This window comes from Rhinopithecus roxellana, chromosome 14, assembly GCF_007565055.1.
Source record: "Rhinopithecus roxellana isolate Shanxi Qingling chromosome 14, ASM756505v1, whole genome shotgun sequence".
Taxonomy (NCBI): Eukaryota; Metazoa; Chordata; class Mammalia; order Primates; family Cercopithecidae; genus Rhinopithecus; species Rhinopithecus roxellana.
In genome coordinates, this window is record NC_044562.1 from 83,865,368 (window position 1) to 83,886,781 (window position 21,414).

The 21,414-nt window shown below is 35.6% G+C and overlaps 1 protein-coding gene across 2 annotated transcripts in view; it reads left to right on the plus strand.

Annotated features, from left to right (window-relative positions):
• The window catches only part of GRB14 (growth factor receptor bound protein 14), a 130,619-nt gene extending 110,358 nt beyond the window's left edge, over positions 1-20,261 (plus strand). For both annotated transcript variants that reach the window (XM_010365318.2, XM_010365319.2), the window contains 8 exons: positions 4,102-4,212; positions 4,404-4,499; positions 10,689-10,769; positions 15,534-15,650; positions 15,741-15,813; positions 15,929-16,016; positions 18,501-18,594; positions 19,902-20,261. In XM_010365318.2, coding sequence (XP_010363620.2) covers positions 4,102-4,212; positions 4,404-4,499; positions 10,689-10,769; positions 15,534-15,650; positions 15,741-15,813; positions 15,929-16,016; positions 18,501-18,594; positions 19,902-20,048 — 807 coding nt within the window. In that variant the 3' untranslated portion in view covers positions 20,049-20,261. The remainder of the gene's footprint in view (positions 1-4,101; positions 4,213-4,403; positions 4,500-10,688; positions 10,770-15,533; positions 15,651-15,740; positions 15,814-15,928; positions 16,017-18,500; positions 18,595-19,901) is intronic.
• Positions 20,262-21,414: the final 1,153 nt, after the last annotated feature.

A 21,414-nucleotide genomic window follows, 5' to 3' on the forward strand; every position in this document is an offset into this window, starting at 1 on the left:
ACTCTCTTAGAAGACAAATAGCAATCTCAGTTCTGGATATGTTTTACTGAGGATGAAGCCAACAAATGGCAATGCTCAAAACAGCTAATGATGGAGACCAGATGTTTGCGTAATGGTCTTAATAGGAGATATGGAGCTGGAAAATAGTTATACTTGACTTTTTCCCATATTTTCCCCCAGCTGTTCTTGTATAGCTTCCTTCTTTCCCACATACACAGTTTTCCTTTGTTGCTGTTCTTATGTGTGGGTCTTATGTGTGTGCATGTATTTCCTTGTGGTATAATGCTTCATGAGCCACTACCTGGCTACCTTCTATGTTTGCTCAAGGCCCTGGATCTCTACAGTCAGCACGTAGTGAAGCCTGCTAGGCTTGTGTCCTTCCCTCAGGGCAGCAAGTTCCCCTAGTCCCTGGGTTGGTCTCAAGATGCCATCTGGGAGCCAGGGACTATAGCCAAAAACCTTGGAAATCAGCCAGGTGTGGTGGCTCACACCTGTAATTACAGCACTTTGGGAGGCTAGGCGGGTGGATTACTGAGGTCAGGAGTTAGAGACCAGCCTGGCCAACATGGTGAATCCCCATCTTTATTAAAAATACAAAAATTAGCCAGGTGTGGTGGCACAAGCCTGTAATCCCAGCTACTTGGGAGGCTGAGGCAGGAGAATCACTTAAACCTGGGAGGCGGAGGTTGCAGTGAGCCAGGATTGTGCCACTGCACTGCAACCTGGGTGACAACAAGAGCAAAACTCTGTCTCAAAAAACAAAAACAAACAAACAAACAAAAAACCTTGGAAATCCACCTGTTCCATTCTACTGTGGCTTAGCTGGCACTCAAACCACGAGACACAGTCCTTCCCACTCTTCCCCTCACTTTTCACTGGAAGAGGAGCCTCACCCCATGGTCACTATTACTACAAGTCCCCAGGGGGTACTGCTAGGGACTGCTGATGTTCATCTGAGGCCCAAGGGCTCTTCAGTCATCTTGTGGTGAATGCCACCAGGTCTGGGACTCACCCTTCATGGTAGTAGACTCCCCTCTGATTCAGAACATGTTCAGAAATATCATCCAAGAGCTGAGGCCCAGAACTGGGGAGCCCTCAGAACCATCCCGGTGCTCTACCCATCTGTGGCTGAGCTGGAATCGAACATACAAGACAAAGTCTCCTTTATTTTTCCCTCCATTTTTCTCAAGCAGAAGGAATCTCTCACCATAGTCACCACAACTGGAAATGTGCTGGGTTTCACCTGAAGCCAGCATGTCTTAGGATATATCTTAGGGTCTCATCCAAGTCCCATGGATTACTACCTGGGTATCACTGCAGGTTATTCAGGGCCCAAGATCTCTTAGTCAGCAGGTGATAGATCCTGCCAGGACTAGGTCTTTCCCTTCAAGGCAGTGGGTTCCCTTTTGCCTCAGGGTGTGTCTAACAATGTCATCTGGGAGCTACTTTCTGAATGGGGGCCTCACAACTCTGACTGGTGCCCTGTCCTACTGTGGTTAAGCTGGTATCCAAGATGTAAGACAGAATCCTCTTTACTCTTCCCTCTCCTCTCAAGTGGAAGGAAGGGATCTCTTTTCAGAGCCACGAGCTGTACTGCCTGGGGTTGTGGGAAGGGTAGTACAAGGACTCCTGTAGCCACCCCAGCTGTTACTCACTAGCTTGTGTGCCCCCCAAGTGCATGGCTTCCAAGCCCAGCTCATCACTAGGACTTGCCTAGGAGTTGCAGTCCTTGCAGCCTAGACTGCCTTTCATGTCTATTTAGGGCCACAGAGTAGTTTAGTCCCCAGTTGGGAGGCTTGCCAGAACTCGAGTTCTAACTGCTAGGATGGGCAGTTCCCCTCTGGTTAGGGCTGGTCTAAATCCTCCCTCTATGGGTAGGTGTCAGCTGGGTTCAGTCTAGTTTTGCTTTCCACTGTGACAGGGCAGCACCGAATTCAATGCAAAGTCTCACAGTTACTGAGCTCGCCCTCTCCCAAGTACACAGATTCTTTCTCCTGCTGAGGAACAGGAGAGGGGAGGTGCTGACAATTTAAGACAGTCTTTACTACCTCCTTCAGTGCCTCTTTCAGTGATACAAAGGCCGCAGGGAGTACTGCTGGGGACTGCTGATGTTCACTTAAGGCCTAAGGGCTCTCCAGTCATCTTGGGTGAATGCACCAGGACTGAGACTCAACCTTCATGGTAGTGGGCTCCCCTCTAAAACCAGGTACTGTGAGTGCTCATCTGATTTGCTTCTTAGGAAGGTGCTTTTTTTTTTTTTTTTTGGTGTAGATGTTAAATTTGGTGTTCCTGCTGCAGGGAGGATAGATAGAGCCTTCTGTTCAGCCATCTTGCTCTGTCCCTCCTAATGTCATATATGGCATTTCTACCTGGCAAAGAGACCATTTCCTATCCTTTTCTCTGAGGAGGTCTTGATTGGTTTTAGTTCTAAATTTAGTTGACCACTGCTGCAAGCCTTAAAAATGTGGTCAGGAATATATTTACAGAGAAATCTTGAAGTACCCTTCTCTCCACCTCCCTATGTCCGTACACATGGGGAGATGTACAAATGTACACATACTTATATTTTGCCAACCATGCCAATTCGACTTCATAGCCTTGTAGTGCCAGTAAGCCTTAGCATGTCTGCAGTGGTGGAACAAAAATAAATCAAGAGAAAAAAACTCATCATAATCTTATTGCCTTCCAGTGTTTCTCCAGCTACCTTTTACTCTCCTTTGAATAACTGAACTATATTGACTTCTACAGCATCAGTGGACAGGGATGGTTTTATTCCATCTTCATAGATATCAAACATTTTTACCAGCAAATTAGTTTCTCTCAAGGAATAAGATGTTTAAAGCCATAGAAATAAGTGTACCTTTCTCCTTCCTCCTACCTTTTACCAAGGGTCCTATTCGGGGTCTTTTAAAAACAATTTTCTTTCCTGTCTTATTCTCCAACGGTGTTAGAAACTACAGTTATTCATTAGATTAAAATGCTTAAGAATAGTAACGTACAGAGAAACTCTTGGTCTCCCAGTTATCAGAGGTGGAGTAACACCGGTAAATGACAATGAAAGGTTCTTTTGGTTTTCGGATTTGAGTGGGGTTGCCTGTTTTGCTCAGTGTTCTTCTGTGGGGTGCTTTTTCTTTTTTTTTTTATTTCCACTGCTTCTCAAATTTTAGTGCTTATGAATCACCTGGGATCTTGTTAAAATGCAAATACTGATTCAGGAGGTCTGGGATGAGCCCTGAAAGTTTGCATTTCTAACAACCTCCCAGGTGATACTGATGCTGCTGGTCTGAGACCACACTCCTAGCAGCAAGGTTTTAGAGAACAAATGCATTCTGGTCAGTTTTGATTATACATTCAACCTCAGAATTAAGCACTTCTCCAAGTTATTAACCTATCACAGAGTAATATGACCTAGTGATTTCCCATGACCAGTTTTAAATCTCATGGATTTCCCAGAGAAGAAATAGCTGTTCATGATTCCACTTTGTGTTGAAAATCAGAAACATTCCTCTGCCAGCTAATTTCCCTGAACTCATCTATCTGTACAGACTTTCTTTCTTTCCTTTTGTAAAGTTAGAGATTCCTGCAGTCGCTGCTTCCTGTGGTGTGTTCCACTGTACACAAATGTGAGGGATGACTGTGTGTGAATGAAGCAGGAATCATTGTCTTGTTCTCTTTTATCTTCTCTAATGGCTATGGAAGCTCAAACCAACCTTCTCCCCTTTGTTGAGCTACCATTATTTGAAAGCTGGATGAGGAATACATTTCCAAAAGCCAATCTTTGCTAACTTTTTTCTCTCTCAGATTCCTTGAAATGGTGGTTAAAGAGAATCGGAAGTTTAAAACAGGACTTTATTTATATTATTGGAAGTTAAATTATAAACAAAATTTTCACTTCTCAAATTAAATAAAATTGTATCCAGCTCCTGGTTAATTAAAGATATAATAACTTAGATTTCTTTTTCTCCTTTTATTTTTGCGACATCATACTGAGCTTCTGCTAGTCATAAGTTTTTGCCCAAGGTATCAATTATATAATATAAACAAACAAAAAAGATAATGCAAAAATATGTATCCATTTCAATACTTTTTTTTTTTTTTAAGGAACCGCGGCATTTGCAGTTTTTCAGCGAATTTGGCAATAGTGATATTTATGTGTCACTGGCAGGCAAAAAAAAACATGGAGCACCGACTAACTATGGATTCTGCTTTAAGGTACAGGCTTAATATTTTGATAGATGAATAAAGCAAGCCTCAGCCTTTTAGGTAAGCTTGAGTTTCTTTTAATTTCTTTTGAAAAGAGACAGCTTTCTCTTATATGTAGGAGAATTTTAGTGGCTTTTATTTCAACAGGTGTTACCTTCAAGATATGCATTAACGATAAACAATGTGCTGTGGCCTTCTAGCCTAACAAAGCGGGAGGGCCCCGAGACCTGAAAATGCTCTGTGCAGAAGAAGAGCAGAGTAGGACGTGCTGGGTGACCGCGATTAGATTGCTTAAGGTAATCTTGCCAGAGGCATGAATTTCTATTAAATGCTGTGAGTACCATAAAAGTTAGAAAATATCTGTAATTCAGAACATGAAGTCTCACTGGGTGGCTACATGAGAAAGAAGAAAAATAACCACCAAATGTGTATATTTTTAAAATTCTAAATGATAAACATTTTGGAGTAGAATTGGATAACCTAATACATTTCTCTTTTGTGTGTGAAGTATTCCATTTCTAGAAATGTTCTGATTTTTACTTTTGTGAAGGTATTACATAGCCAGTATAATTGAATGAAATGTCTCCTATACAAGACTAAGTCTGCATTCTTAAAATGTTGTCAACAATCCAAGGTAAAGTGTATTTTAAAATGTGCCCACCCTTGTGATATTTAATGTAACTGTTTTGTGTTTGATTTGTGTTTTATAAATTGCTTTCTAGTTTAATAAGCATGACTGAAATTACTGTACAATTTTACTATGAATATATTTTTTAAACATCTACTCTTGTGCTAAGTAGAAATTACAACTTCCGTAAGCATAATTATTTGTTGCTGCTGAGTGATTTTGAAATGAGTAACAATATTCTAAAGGTAGACGCTCATAGGAAATAAAAGCAGAACTGATTTCTTCCAGAATGTATAGAATGCACATTTATTTTCAAAAACTGTTTGCCAGTAAATTGAGCAAAACTTAAAATGTATACTTATAACAATTATCAACTATTTCCTTTTAAAGAGACTGATTTGGTATCACAGTTAGGGAGGAAATTACAAAATTTTGTTGTTGTTGTTGTTGAAAAGATACAATCCAAGCAATGTGCCTGTCCATATTAGTTAGTATTGCTGCTGCTGAAGCCAACAAAATACATAATTTATCGTTATTACTAAATTTTTGGTTTAAAATAAAAGCATTTAACATTTTCTAAGGTACTCTTTATAATTTATGCCTAGGCACTAATATAATTTGCCAATATAATGATTATGCATTTTACATGTGTGTTATGTATATGTAATCCTTTTCTTACTACAGGAAGATTTAGATTATTAACAATGAGTGTACTAAAACTAGCTTTTCAATATAGTTAGAAATGAAAATCAGAGCAGCTGGAGCATTGTGAAGTCCTTAGGTTCCCGGATTTCATTTATCCTGAAGAAGCGGATGCAGTAAACTTTTCAATTGATTTGTAGTTTGCATATTTTCCAGGTGTACTTTTTTTCTCCTGCCTTTGCCATTTTTACCTCTTCTCTCTGTTGACTTTTTCCTAGCATCCGACTTAAGAGAGATCAGGGTAAAGAAGGACAGAATGTCATAATCAGAATTATTATCATACCAGGTTTAGAAGAAAGTTTTATTTTGTGTTCTTACAATTTTTAAATTGAGGTAAAATTCACAAAATATAAAATTAATCAAACTGTTGTTAATGTGAATAATTCGTTGGCATTTAGTGCATTCAGCTCCAAAACATTTTAATCACCTCAAAAGCAAACTCCATACCCATTAAGCGTTACTCCCAGACCCTATCAATCACTAGTTTGCCTCTGTCTGTGTAGATTTACCTATTGTAGGTATTTCATATAAATGGAATCATACAGTATGTGACCTTCTGTTTCTGACTTTTACTTAGCATAATGTTTTGTGTTTCACCAACATTGAAGCATATGTTAGTGCTTTATTCCTTTTTATGGCCGTGTACTATTCCATTGTATGTATAGCCCTCTATATCTATCTATATGTTGGATAAACATAGTCTATCCATTTTTTCACTGATGGACATTTAGGTTGTTTCTACCTTTGACTATTGTGAATAGTGCTGCTATGAATATGTGTGTATGTATTTGTTTGAGTACAGGTTTTCAATTTTGGGGGAATACATGTAGTAATGAAATTGCTGATTATATGGTAATTCTATGTTTAGTTTTTTGAGAAATTGCCAAAATGTTTTTCCACAGTGGCTGAAACATTTTGCATTCCTACCAGTAATGCATGAGAGTTCCAATTTCTTCATATATTTGTCAATACTTGTTATTTACTTTTTTTGGTTCCTGTTCTTGTTAATTATGGTCATTCTAGTGGATGTGAAGTGATATTGGAAGAAAGTTTTAAAAAGTGATTTAAATGAAGCTTTTTGTTTAACTGTGAAATTTACATTCTTTTGCTGTTTTGGCAGATAGCCACCATGTTTACTTCTTTATGAGAAGTTTGCTTGTTTTTCAAATATTCTGCTGTTAAAATCACCTGAGAAGCTTTCTGAATTTACATGTGGTCCCGCCCCATCCTTAGGGATTCTGAATAAGAACTACTAACTTTGTCCAGCCGTCCAATTTTACAGATAAAGAGGCTGGTACTCTTTGGAAGGCTCTACTCCATCAAGAGTTATGGTAGAGAAAATTACCTTGTGGTTTTTGGTTTTCTCTGTTTTCAAAACTGGAAATCAGGCTAGGCTGCAAGGGAGATGTTCTTCAACCTTGTTAACTCATCTTCCTCTCTTCCTCCCTTGGGCTTAAAGTTTGACACCCAATACAGAAGCAGGTGGTAAGCCTACTTCGTTTAATCAACATTTCACTTAATCTGAGAAACTGTTGGTTTTTACCAGGATACATCAGTATTTTTTATTAGCATTAGAAGGAAAAAAAATGATGCCAATAAAATGATGACATGATGCTTTCATATCACTTACATTTTTTGTTTTATTTATTGAGATAGTTATGTTAGGTTTATTTAAACCTAGATTTTGTAATTTAATCACTTTTGTTTGCACACACTCAGATATATATATACACACACACACAGACATAAATGTATTTTACACATACACATATATGTGCATTAAGTATATACACACATAAATATAAAATAAAATATATAAGTAGAATGCATTAATTGAGGCATCTTTAAAACTTCTTCATGTTCTAAGCCTGGCTTTTCTGAATCATTTTCATCTCAGAGTCACAGATACCTGTATTTTCCATAGGATATGGCATGGGGCTGTGTTCCACTAATATTGCGTGTGTAAGGTTTGATGCTGGTGATTTCTTAATCCCACCAAAGGTATCAGGCAATGACAAATCACTAGGTCCATAGTGAATATAAGATGTTATAGATTATAGGATGCAGTTAAATTTATAGATGTTAAATTTTGAAATGCACATCTAAAAATGGATGAAATACGCTAAAAACTTTCTTTAATTCTTCCATTTCCATGATGCTTAGTTCCTGGAAGAATGTTCCCTTCTCACTATTTTTTCTCATCTTATTGTTCTTAAGGCATCTTTCAATCACAGATTCCCAGTTGAAAGATGCTTCATTGTGTTGGTTTTCTATAACTGCTGTAACAAATTACCACCAGGGTAGTGACTTAAAGCAACATAAATTTATTGTTCTTTAGTTCAGAAGCCTGAAATGAGTCTTGCTGGATTAAATCAAGGTGTTGGCAGAGCTGCATTTCTTACTGAAGGCTCTAGAGGAGAATCCAGTTACCTTGTTTTTTGGCAGCCTTTAAAATCTGCCTAGACTTCTTGTCTGGGGGCCCTTTCAACGTCTTCAAAGCCAACACTGTCACACCAAGTATTTCTCACACTGCCATCTCCCTGGTTCTGCCTCTTCTGCCTCTCCCTTCCACTTATTAAGGCCCCTTTTGATTACACTGGGCCCACATAGATAATCCAGGATCATCACCCCACCTCACAATCAGCTGATTGACAACCTTAATTCCCTTTTTCCATGTAGCTTAACATAGGCTCTAGAAATTAGGATGTGGACATCTTTGGGGGACCATTATTCCACCTACCACATCCGTGTTTCCTGTTCATTTCAATAATGACGAAGCTTTTCCAGGTGAGACTGAAGAGGGAGGAGGCATCTTTGAGGTCCCTTATGTGGAATCTATGAGAACCCAAACAGGAAAGAGATGATATGATCTCTTTTACACTATAAAATATCCAGATCACAGGAATCCAGGGCTTACTCCAGGTCTCACAACACAGACACACCTGTGGCATTCTAATGGTGGAGTGAGTTGGCTTCCCTGGCAATTTCTTGTCAGCAGGGCTCCTCCTGTTGGATCCCCCTGGCTGGTGCAGCTGGGCCTACCAGATGGTAGAAGTGTCTCTAACAGGTACTTTGTTTTCTTTTGTTGTCTACTGTGTTATTTCCAGGGTTTACCATTGTACTTAGTGGGGATGAACAAGGAGATATTATCTTGGCTGAACTGGGAGTGCCCTCTTTTTTCATCACACACCACTTGTTAGATACAACCTCCCACCAAGAATTTGGCCACTTGTTTTATTCTTATGTCCTTTTCTTTTATATGTACATTAAGTCTTCATATGGATCAGATGGAGACTCTCTTTTTCTCTTTGGATAAATTCTAATTACACATAGAATTATAGAATATCTGAGACTTAGACAGTGGGAGATTTTCTTATGTGTAATGTGCTAGTTACATGTTGTCTCTTTTCCTTCCCTTTCAATTAGAACTCTGCTAGGTCCTCCCTAACATATTTTGGTCCCCTATCTGCCCCGCCATAGGATGGGGAAATGTTAAGGTGACCCCCGCCCTACCTCTTATCCAGAGTTAAATGCCTACTAAAGACCTCCAGCAGCACAGAGGCAACTACCTAACACTGCAGGTACCAGGGACAATACATCTTTGAAGAAAACAGACTTATTAGTAGGTAGCAGGCTTTTCAATGCAGATAAATAAAAGGTGGCCGAGCAGCATGTTTCTTGTGAAAATGTTGGTTTGAGGTTATTATATATTCTCCAAAATGAATTTGACTAGGAATTAAGCTCCTCTGCCTTCTTTTTAAAGCTATTGTAGGCTTAGAGTTGATTTGAAATAAATTTCATTAGGTCCCATTAATGTCAATCAAACCTTAAATTAAAAAATAATTTTTAGAAGTTGGGAAATAATTGGATAAGAAGTCAACACAGAGAATTTTAAATGAGTGTGGGTTTGCCTTCATGTTAAAAGCAAAATCTTGAAAACAGTGACTCCTCTAGACCCCCTCTGATTTTTTTTTTTTTTTTTTTTTTTTTGCCTAATTACCAAATATATCCATTGTGCTAAAATTGCTTTTAAGGAAATAGTCTTTAGTAGAAAAACAGCTCTGTTGGAATGTTTAAATATAATTTATCCTTCGGGTAAGATTTGCTTCCATGGTGTCTATTTAATCTCTTTCATATAAAACCTAACTTTTAAGTTCATTATGGCTCTATGAAATGGACAGAATTGCAGAATATAGGGGAAAAAAGGCTGTTTATTCCATTGTTTTCTGTTTCTTTTCTTTCTTTCTTTTCTTTTTTTTTTTTCACAAAGTGACTTAAACCTGAATTTGGAGATTAGCTTCCAAATTCAGATGTGGAAAACTCCAGGACAAGTTTGGTCTTGGCAGTTGGCATTCTTACTGTTTTTCAAACTAATAATCCAGTTATAATCCAGACCTGTTTTCCAATTCTGTCCTGCCAGCTCAATCCATGTGATGCTGCCTCCTGAAAGTGAAGACACTGAAATTCTTTTTTATTTTTTATTTTTTTTATTTTTATTTATTTATTTTTTTAATTTTTTTCTTCTGCCACTTACATTGTACCTTGAAACCTTTTGTTTGAAATCAGCTTGATCCCCCACTATTTTGGTTTCCCTGAATTTGAAGTAAAACATTAATAATGGTATTAATAGTTTTGATATGAGGGTGCTATATTGTCGATAATTTTCAACATAGGGCCATGTTTATGGATTTACCAAAGAGGGAAAGTAAATCATTAGTCATTCGTTAGAGAGGTACAATGAATTTTGCACAGTGTTGCTTAGCATGCGTGTGAAGTTTTTGGAATCTTTGTACCAGAAAGCACATCACCCTTCCCAAGTGAGTTTTTTTTTTTTTTTTATCATGAGGCAGTGTACTACTCCAGATAGTTGTGGTACAATTTGGTGCTAAGAATAATGAGTAGAAATGTCAGCTCCAGAACTCTGTACAGATGAGCTGGACTTTTAAGTTGTAGGTCTAAGTAAAAGACTTCAACTGTCTTTTTAAATGTATTATTGCAGGGAACTAAAAGTTTATCTTTCAAAATTTTGGTTGCTTTACGTGTTTGCTTTAATTCTTTTTATATTTATATTGTATAATTGATGAAAGTGTTGATTTTCATAGATTATCAGATTAGTAAAAGTGGTGGGAATGTGTTTTATTTATTTATTCTGCAGTATGGCATGCAGCTGTACCAGAATTATATGCATCCATATCAAGGTAGAAGTGGCTGCAGTTCACAGAGCATATCACCTATGGTAAGGACCAAATTCTTGAGCCTGTATTTTATTTTACATTTGCATTATATTCATTTAAATTACACTACATAACAATATTTTATAATAATTTACATTACTTTCTGTTGGTTAAGTAATTCTTTGGCACCATTCTAGTATAATGTTACATTGAATTTTTTATTCTTGGATTTTATTTGCTTGCAACCTATGTGATAAAATCATATCATAATACATAAAGTATTTAATAAAACAGATAACAGTATATGTTAAAGTTTTAAATATTTGAAAGAATTATGTGTCTTTCTCTGTCATTACAACATTTGAAGATTAGATCTTAAAAATATAATTTGCAGAACATATTCCTTGGCATTTTAGATTATGTTTTGTTAATTATTGGTTTTGATTGTGGTTTCATTTTTTATTTTAATACTGATTCTGGGATTGTCACAATGTAGTATAAAGATGCCAGTGATTTGGAATTTTAAAAGCTACAGTATACACATGTGAGCTCTTTTGCATTTTGGCTTTCTAACAGTAATTTTTTTAAGTTCCAGGTCCTTTAAAAGCAGACTGCTTTCCAGGAAACCCAAAAACCGCAAGCCAAAATATAGGTCGTGTGTTACATTAACTCTAGCACTGCTTTTCAGACTTATACTAAATGTAATTTGGATATTTATTTGCAGACACACACAGGCACATCTTTTTCCTTCTTTAGGATCTAATTTTAATTTCATGTGCATTAACATAAGAAATGCATTTCTGAACTTAAGATTTATGTTCTGCTATTTTTGCTGCACTCCTTAAGATAGAGTATATTAGGAATTCCGATGTATGCGCATGTGTTACAAATCAGTTAATGTGCATTTTTTTTTAAATCTACATTTTCACTTAGGTTAAAAATATGCTCTTCATGGATGTGACCAGGGAAGGTGCATTTACCCCATGTGTAATATAGTAGATGAAATGCTCAGTTCTAGGAATGAAGCATGAAATAATGTTGATTATGAAACCTGATAGACTATATAGAAAAAGAACCCCAATTTTGTAGTTGCATCGCTTTAAGTTATGGAAGAATAACTTTTCATCTTTGTGTGGTATTACTTTTAAGTTCTAAAATAAGAAACTAAGGAACACAGTGAATTTTTATAAAAGCAATCATGTTAAGATGAATATTTTTACATTTTTTCAGCTTACTTTTATCTTTCATTTCATATGTATATAAGAATAATAATGAATTTTATTATATTAATCCTTTCCTAAAGTCTTCCAAATTTCTTTTAGAGTCCGAAGTTATTATGATGAACATGTTAATAGCAGCCAAATATTTGGAGGCAATTATTGTTTAGTGTCCTCTTAACCATAGGAAACATGGTTATAAAGGAAGTTCTTCGTATTCTCATCACCTTCAGCATACATGTGTGGTATTACCCTTGCCTTTTTCCATTGAAAGTGATGCTGCTGTTGATCAAGATGTGGATGACAGTTTAATTAGTGTGACTTTCCTTGTTCAGCGCCAGGTAAAGGAAGAGATACTCCTTGAGTGAGTTTGGTTGGGAATAGTGGTTGTAGGATGCAGGTGCCTGTGTGGTAAAGACCTATCCTGTCTGGCAGTTGTCATCATCAGATACAGTAGTATGTGAGAATTACATCTTTAATATTATTAATTTACATGAAGGAAACTTAGAAGTTTTGGGAAGTAGTTGTGTTGACTTTGGTGTCTGTATAAAATCTCACTTTTCCAGATTATTTGGGAAGAATCAGGGACCTAAAAGATGCCAGTACTCTTTACTAGCCTTTGTTGCTTTTTATCCAGGCACTATTTTCAGCGATTAACACTTAAGTTTTTACTATACATTTTAGTGTAAAACTTTAATTATATTTTTAAAGGAACAATATTCTTTTCTTTCTTTTCCTAACTTTTCCAGGTATACATTTTGAGAAAGGAAATGAGAAAAAAACTCAAACCTTAATGAACGTCTTAGCTATATATAGCATGTAGCAGCCACCCTATCAGCCTTTGAAGTGAAAATCAATCAGCAGCAGACATTTCAGGAAACCAAATATATTTGGTCCTTTTTAGGGAAAACAAAAGATTCATTTAAAGGAACATTTATCAATATTGCCCTGGCCAGAGTGAGGGGATGGAGGTTTGGGGAAGGCAAGTCTACTCAAGCTCTTTTTATTCTTCACTTTTGACCTGAAGATAAACATTCTAAAATGCAATTTCTTCACTGTATTTCTCACTCTATGGAACATAAAAGAACCCTACACCAGACATATCTGTTACTGCTTTTACCATAAGCTGCCTGTGTGACTTTGGTCAAGTCACTGGTATCCTGCAGTGTAAAATGAGGGTGATGGTTGTATAATCTAGAAACCATTGCATTTCTGATGTCTGTAGCTTTGTATAAAGCAAATGAGAGAATAATATCTGAAGAAATTTTGTGCCTTCTTGCTAATGGTGGCACTGTAAGTTTATCTAAATCCTTCAAATGGGATGATACTGGTTGTCACCTAGCCAAACTGCCTGAAAAACCATTTTATGTGCAGCTTCACTAAGAATGAGTAGATGTGATCTCAAAGTGTGGGCTGGATAATCCAGGGTATACCCAGACCTATTTTTTTTTTCTTAAAAAGAAAGTCATGCCGTTAAAATCATGGACCCCATCTTTAGGGCCTGCCCTGTTCATCTCCTAAGAAGGAAGAGCTAGAAAAGGGGACAAGTGTTGGAGAAATATAACCAACTCTGAATGTTATCAACATTGCTTTTCTATGTGAAAGAAACTGAGCTGAAAATGACCTTTTGAGTTTGTCAGACTCTGCTTTACTTCCATTTCTTTGTCCGCCAATGATAAACTATTAATTTTTCATCCACTACCTGCCATTCAGTAGAAAACATTTGCTATAGTCCTGTGTTTTCCCTTAATCTAGTTAATGTAGCAAATGATAATGTTCCTTATTTGTAGTGTTATCTTCTTATGTATGTCAAGTAAATAGGGAACACAGGATCTTGTTTTATTTCCTGGCCTGCTATACTAGAGGGAGAAAAATAGGACAACTGATTATGTTTATTTTTTTATTAATATAATGGTATTTTTATGTTGCCAGGGAGTTGAGATTACAGAACCTACCTTGACATGTAAAGGGAGAGATATTATAAGGATAAAGCTGTTATGATTGAGGAAACTTACTCTGCAGTTTGGGCAGGTGGATGCTTTTCATTAATGTCAGCAAAGCACAAGTATATCCGACTGGTCTGCAGACCTGCACAGAAGCTCACGGGGTGAGAAGGGCAAACTAAGGTGTGACGGCAAATAGAGATTACAGAGACAGCATCTGTGTGGAAGGAGCAGCTGTCAGTTAGAAAGGCTCCTGTAACAAATGAAAGATTGCATGCCAGATCTCTAGAAATACAGATGAACCATAATAAGATTGTAGGCCACTACAGCATAGTTTGAAGAGAAAATTACGAATGCTAATAAAGTGGAATATGTGATGCAGTGATAAAGGAGTCCTAACGTTTTTTGTGGATAAGGTTTTGTTTTAAGCCCACATTTGACTATAGTCTATGTAACCAAGCCAGGTATAGCGGAATCCACATAAAGAGAGATAAAATGTTTTTAAGCCAGGGGGCCCCAGATGCAGTCTGGCTGGTAGTTTACTATTATAACTCCACTTTGGGTTTTGCTCTTCTATTAACTAGTAGAAAATAACTGTTATTTTCCATGGGTGTCTTTAAATTTTTTTCTTTTGGAGAATTTTAATTCCTTCTTGATGTTGTATGCACTGAGTGGGATTCTTGACTAGGGATTTTGACAATGGTCTTTCTTAGGATTCATGACTTGTTGTGGGATGGCATACTTGTTAAAAGGTGGTTGTAAAGTAGAGCCCCAAACAAAAAAGAAAAATAAGATTCAGGTTTTGCATATTTTACTTTCAACTCAAAGAATATAAATACAAGAAGTAATTAGCAAAGACCATGACTTTATCACTTGTTTAAACTAAGTTCTTTAAAGTTGCCTTCTATGAGTTTATATTCAGGCTATTTTTGCAGCCTGCGTGTGGCCAAGTGTATTCTCACAAGATGAAAATGTGTTCATATGTTAAATCATGGAAATTTTAAGATTATGGAATTATCGGGATTATTCTTTCTCTAAATTTTATTTTCTAAGTAAGATGAAAGTTGATGTGATAAACTTTTAAAATACGTATTCTAGTTTGCTCCATAATAAAACTCATTAAAAATATTAGTATTATTTCTCAAGAGATGTATGTCAATCTAAGTTGTAACTTTCGTGCATCTTGAACCTTAAAAACTAGTTGCTTCATAAGTAGATGGATTTGACATTTAATTGATGACTGATGGATCTCAAAGCTTAATGGAGAGATCAATTCAGAAACAATGTATCTTTTTAACCATAGGAAGAGCTATTCCTTTCTAAATGGAAGTTCCCTTTTTACTAGAGAATATGAAAAGATAAGTTTGTTTTAGAAGGAAGACATACTTTAAAAGCTTTTAATCTGTTTATTCAACTCTTCAGTTACCTTAACAAATTACCATTTAGCTTATTTAACAAAAATATTTTATAGCGCCATTGTATCTTGAATATGTATTTTCACTTTAAATTTTCTTCTAGCCACTTTGGGCACCGCCTTCTAGAATGGAAATGTACTGCCAGAAAAACACTGAGAGAAAAACACTAAAATTGACAAGCACTTTCTATTTCTTTGAAAGATAACTTTCAAATAATATTTTCATGATTCAAATGTGTTTCTTTTTTCCAGAGAAGTATATCAGAGAATTCCCTGGTAGCAATGGACTTCTCAGGCCAGAAAAGCAGAGTTATAGAAAATCCCACTGAAGCCCTTTCAGTTGCAGTTGAAGAGGGACTCGCTTGGAGGGTACAAGTAGCTTCATGTTCTTCAAAATATTTATGATTTCAGTTTGTTTCACCAAAAAACTTGAGCTCTGTTTTCCCCTTCCTTGCTCAGAAAAAAGGATGTTTACGTCTGGGCACTCACGGTAGCCCCACTGCCTCTTCACAGAGCTCTGCCACAAACATGGGTATGTCTGTTCATAGTCATTGCCACTGAGTAGATGGATAGACGTGGAAAGGACATGTAATGAGATTGCAGTCATCTCAAACAAAGCTTTGCACTCATCCATCTTATTTCTTTAGCTATCCACCGGTCCCAGCCATGGTTTCACCACAAAATTTCTAGAGATGAGGCTCAGCGATTGATTATTCAGCAAGGACTTGTGGATGGGTACGTTTGGTATTTTTAATTTTGAGTACTTGTGATTTGGATTTCTCCTATAAGCAGTAATTATTTATTCCACAGCCACAAAGAGTTCTTGATTTGGGCTTATCATAAAACAGAAGTGACATTGTTCTGTAAATGAGGTTGTCATTGTATTCTAACAGTATCTGTATTATACCTGGTACATAGTGTGTGCCTGGTATTTTTATAGAAATAAATAAATAACAGAATAGAATATCTTGTTCTTAACCAGTGATCACTAATGTTACCCATTATGTGCTGATTCTAGCATCTCAGATGTCAATTGATGGGGGGAAAATGAACTTGTTTTTAAGTGTCAATATTTTGATTTGAACATATAATTATGATTTCAAAGTATGGTTTATATTGTGACATTATGTCACCTGTTGTATATTTTTAGGCACGATGCAATGTGTATTAAGTAAAAAACTGTTTCGTATGTGTTTTGAACACCTATTTTTTTTCTGTTTACATCCCTATTGTCCTTTGTCTAAATTTTAACATCTTAAAGTAATATAAACCTGTGAAAAGAGTACCTTTCAACTGTTTCTCATGTTGTCTTTTAGTGGGGTACCATGGAATTCAAAAGAGAAATATAAAATGTATTATGAAAGGTTTATAATGTGAAGAATTTTATTTTTCTCAAATTACTCGATGTTTCAGATATTTTCTATAATACTGGCTGAATTCCCTTTCCAAATGCAGTACAAATGAGGGAGGTTGTATTGTGGTTTAGATGAGAAGTGAAATCATTATCAATTTAAACAAGTGGTGATGGAATCTTTTATCTTCAAAAGTTGACTTCAGATAATGACAAGGTTTCAAGGTGATTTAATACTGAAATTTGGATAAAAATGCTTCTTCACATGGAAGATTATTAATAGCAAGTCAGCATTTCCCCAGACTGTAAATAAGATATTTTAATATGTTTCTTTGCATGGAGTGCAGTCTTTTTGGATATAAATTTGAACAATCAGTAGAATTACAATCTGATGCAACCAAGAAAATAAATGAGTCACAAAGAATTATTAAAATGTTTTGAAGGATTATAATTTTATTTCTGAGCCCAGTATTTATAAAGTGAATGAAATGATTGTATAAAAATGATAATATTTTATTTTTAATATTTTTGGTATTCTTTTGGCGAGGTGTGATGGTGCCAAGTGATCCACTAGGTGGTAGTGGTGATCTACTTGAGACTGGGAAGAGAATTACAGCTTGATTTCCCAGTGAAACGCCCCTTTGTCCCATTTCCCAGTGATGTAATGTCGGAATCTCACACAGTGCAAATGAAATGGATAACCTCGTCAGACATCTGTGATGCTTTAAATTTGGCTGCCTCTTGGCCCAGGCACAGTGAGATTCGTATTGGATTCACCAGTGGGGATCATTTACACAGTGTGTTTACCAACAATTAATACAAAACTGGTTTTGCATTGCACTGCCAGTAAGTAAGAATCTACTTCTGGCAGTATTTTTCTCTTAGGCCATTAGAGGCCATGTCTTGTTTTTCTAGCCTGACATTATAGAGGCTTTTCTGCTGCATTCTTCAAGGTTAAAGTATGTGTTGATCGGATGGTTTTTTTTTTTTTTTTACTTAAAGTATTTTTTTTAAACATTTGATAAATAATTTCAAGATTTTTTTTAAAACAATATATTCATTTCTTTCTTGCTATTGTGTATGTAACAGTTAGAACCAGAATCAAAAGAAAGGGTATCCAGTATAGAAGAGGGGGTTGTAATAAAATAAAATTTCAGGCCAGGTGTGGTGGCTCATGCCTGTAATCCCAGCACTCTGGGAGGCTGAGGCAGGTGGATCACTTGAGGTCTGGAGTTTGAAACCAGCCCGGCCAATATGGTGAAACCCTGTCTCTGCTAAAAATGCAAAAATTAGCTGGGCATGGTGGCATGTGCCTGTAGTCCCAGCTACCTGGGAGGCTGAGGTGGGAGAATTGCTTGAACCCAGGAGGTGGAGATTGCAGTGAGCCGAGAGCACTCCAGCCTGGGCGACAGAGTGAGACCCTGTTTCAAAAGAAAAAAAAAATTCATTCTAAATTCTTACCTTCTTTCAAAGCTTAACATGACCCAGAAGGTAAAATAACAATATGCAAACGCCTTAATCTTTAGGCAAAATAGTTACATGTGAATACCCAGTTTCCCAGTGCAAAGAGAATGTAGCACCAATTGTTGATGCAGACATAACAGTGTGTTGTTTATTGTGATCAAACAATCTGACAAATGGGTCGTGTATTTAGCCTATTAAAATTACATTAGCACCAATGTCAGCTTTATAGCACAGATTATGTTATACCATATTGATTGCCAAGTTGGATAATCCCACCCATTGAATACATAGTAAAGGAGTCCCCATCTACACTTATGCATACACTTCTTGAATTTGTTAACACTATAGTTCTATGAAATCCATGAGTAAATATAGAAACATTGAAATTTCTTCTCTCTCTTTAGAGTTTTCTTGGTACGGGATAGTCAGAGTAACCCCAAAACTTTTGTACTGTCAATGAGTCATGGACAAAAAATAAAGCACTTTCAAATTATACCAGTAAGTAATTTGTGATTTCACATTCGTATATTAGAAATGATCTTAATGCATAAGCTTTTGATCTTAATGCATAAGCTTTTGGAAACTTTGGTTTTCTTTTGGTCTTTTTATTAAATATAATTTGGGAGCTTGTGCTTTGACTATAGTTAACTTTGGCAGAAATGATTTTATGAGTCTGAATTAATATAAAAAATACAGGAATTGTAAAAATTAAATTTTCCCTTTTCTATGAAATATGACTTAGCAATATTGTATAGACCCCATGCCACCTATTGTTAAAAGGGCACTAAAGCTTCTTTCTCCTGAATTCTACTAGCGGCTCTTTAGAAAACATTACTTTAAAGCCCTTTCTCCTCTCTTTTCTCAAAATTTTTTGTTTTGTTTTTAATGCCTTTGGCTAGAAACAGAGATTCTATGGAACTGGTGAAGACTGAAAGCACTCTGAACACATTTTTAAAAGTTCTGTGATTGGGCTTCTCTGTGGCACACAACTTGCTTTGGGATTTCTGTTGCCTCTGCTGCTGTGTGTCTGTGTGGGTGTGCATGTATGTATGTAATGTGTGTAGTATATTGGAACTGAATGGCGTGGAATGAAGATTCAGTCTTTTTGGAAAGGTATTCCATAATATTGCTAAATTACTAGTGCATCCTTTTGAATTGCCTCTTTTTGGAATTATCCAAAGGCTATATAAAGTATCCTCCCTACTTCTTTTATTTTGTGATCAATGTCCCTAGCAAATAGGAATTGCTTAGTACCAGAAGACTTCCCTGATTTAAAAAAAAGACAACTGACAAAATGACATTCCATTAGCATAATATGTGATTGCTTCAGAATAAATCTACTAAGAAAATTATGTAAATATTCATTTTTGTGGTGAAGTAGATAACATTTAGAAAAGCAAATTAATTTCTCTAAGTGGGAGCATTAAAATCTTCATTTACTTTTACTCGGAATATTGTAGATTTCTTGCATTGATTCAAAATAGTCATACTGTCTTTACTAACAGAATGTTGGGAGAATAAGTACAGTAGCAATGCTTATCCAGGAATCAGCTGATATTTCTTTTATTTGCAAGTGATGTTACAATGAAGTAGAGTAGCAGTGCTTATCCAGGGATTAGCTGATACTTCTTTTAAATGCAAGTGATGTTACAAAAAACAAGTAGATATGCCATAGCATTCTTTTCATTGTCTTTTAGTTTGAAAAACTTGGCAATTTTGGCATGTAGAGATAGTTTGCAATCGAATATGACTGTCCTTCTGTGTAATGTACCCTCTTTACTTATTTGTTGCTTTTCCTTCTGCAGGTAGAAGATGATGGTGAAATGTTCCACACACTGGATGATGGCCACACAAGATTTACAGATCTAATACAACTGGTGGAGTTCTATCAACTCAATAAGGGTGTTCTTCCTTGCAAGTTGAAACATTATTGTGCTAGGATTGCTCTCTAGCCAAACCAGAAGTGACTTATTAAACTATTGAAGAAAAAGGACTCAAGAAAAATAATAAAAGACCATAAATAAGAGTGAAAACGTTACCATGTGAAAAGAATGTATTTTACCTGCAAGTTACAAAAAAAAAAATTTGTGCATTGCAAATAAGCAAAGACTTGGATTGACTTTACATTCATCATTTAAAATTCGTTAGTTAAAATTAAACCTTAGAAAAAAATTGACTTGGTGTGTTCTTGTGTGATTTTTACATTACTATAATATTTTCTTCAAATATGCATATTAAAACATCTATCTCCCTTATTTACTATATAGCAACACCAGAATTCTCAAACACAAAATATGAAATAAATTGGGGGTCAGAAATAATTATGTGTGCACTAAATTTCAATTATACTTTTTTTAATGTTAAGAAATATGATAATAACTTATCAATTAAAAGAAACTATCCACAACCTGTTAATGAAAGTAAAAACTATTTTGAACTATATATTTTCTCGGTTTATGATCTTCTCAAAATGAAATCATATTTTGAGATAGTAGTTTTAAACCATTTTGAAATATGTTGATTTTTTTCCAGGTAATTTAAAAATATTATTAAATAGTTCATTATAAAATTTATACTGGTATTGTACCCATTAGTGGCATATTGTTCATTGTATTTTCTTCCATTCATTTAATGATTGGCTAGTATTACTTGTTTTTAAAGAAGTAATTGAAATGTAGAAGAGATGTATGTAATTTGCACACACCTTTTCATGGTATATAATCTGTGACAATGTGACATTGTTACTTTAACATTTCACACTTGCCCCATTCTCTAACTTTCAGAACACTTTTTGGATCTTTTCACTAATAGATCATTAACCAAATCTATAGGTGAAATCAAAGACTCACAATCTGTAAGCATACCAATATGGAAATCTTTGTTTTTGTCTCTTTGCCTTCCCCCTTTTCAGTTTCTTACCAGGCAATATCAAGAAGGAAGCCAAAGATTTTGAAAACTTGAAATACTAACCTTCCCTATCACTTCGTTGAGACCATCTGGGAATAGTTTTAATCTAAAAATGATTAAATGATTCTTTATAAAAATGATTTTATGATTCTTTCGTTCCCATTTTTTTGTGGGAAAGATTTTACTTGTTCCTAAAAATAAAGGAACAAAACATCAAATAAACGTTAAAATTATACAAACTATTGGCTATTTCCTCTAACTAACCTTTATGACAACATTGCAAGAAAGAGTTTTTAAAGCAATATTCATAAATGCATACTTTACTTTTCAATGAAACCTGTATAATTTTTGGTGACAAAACATATGAAAGCATTCGTGAAATGCTAACAAAATAATAACTGAAAAAGAATT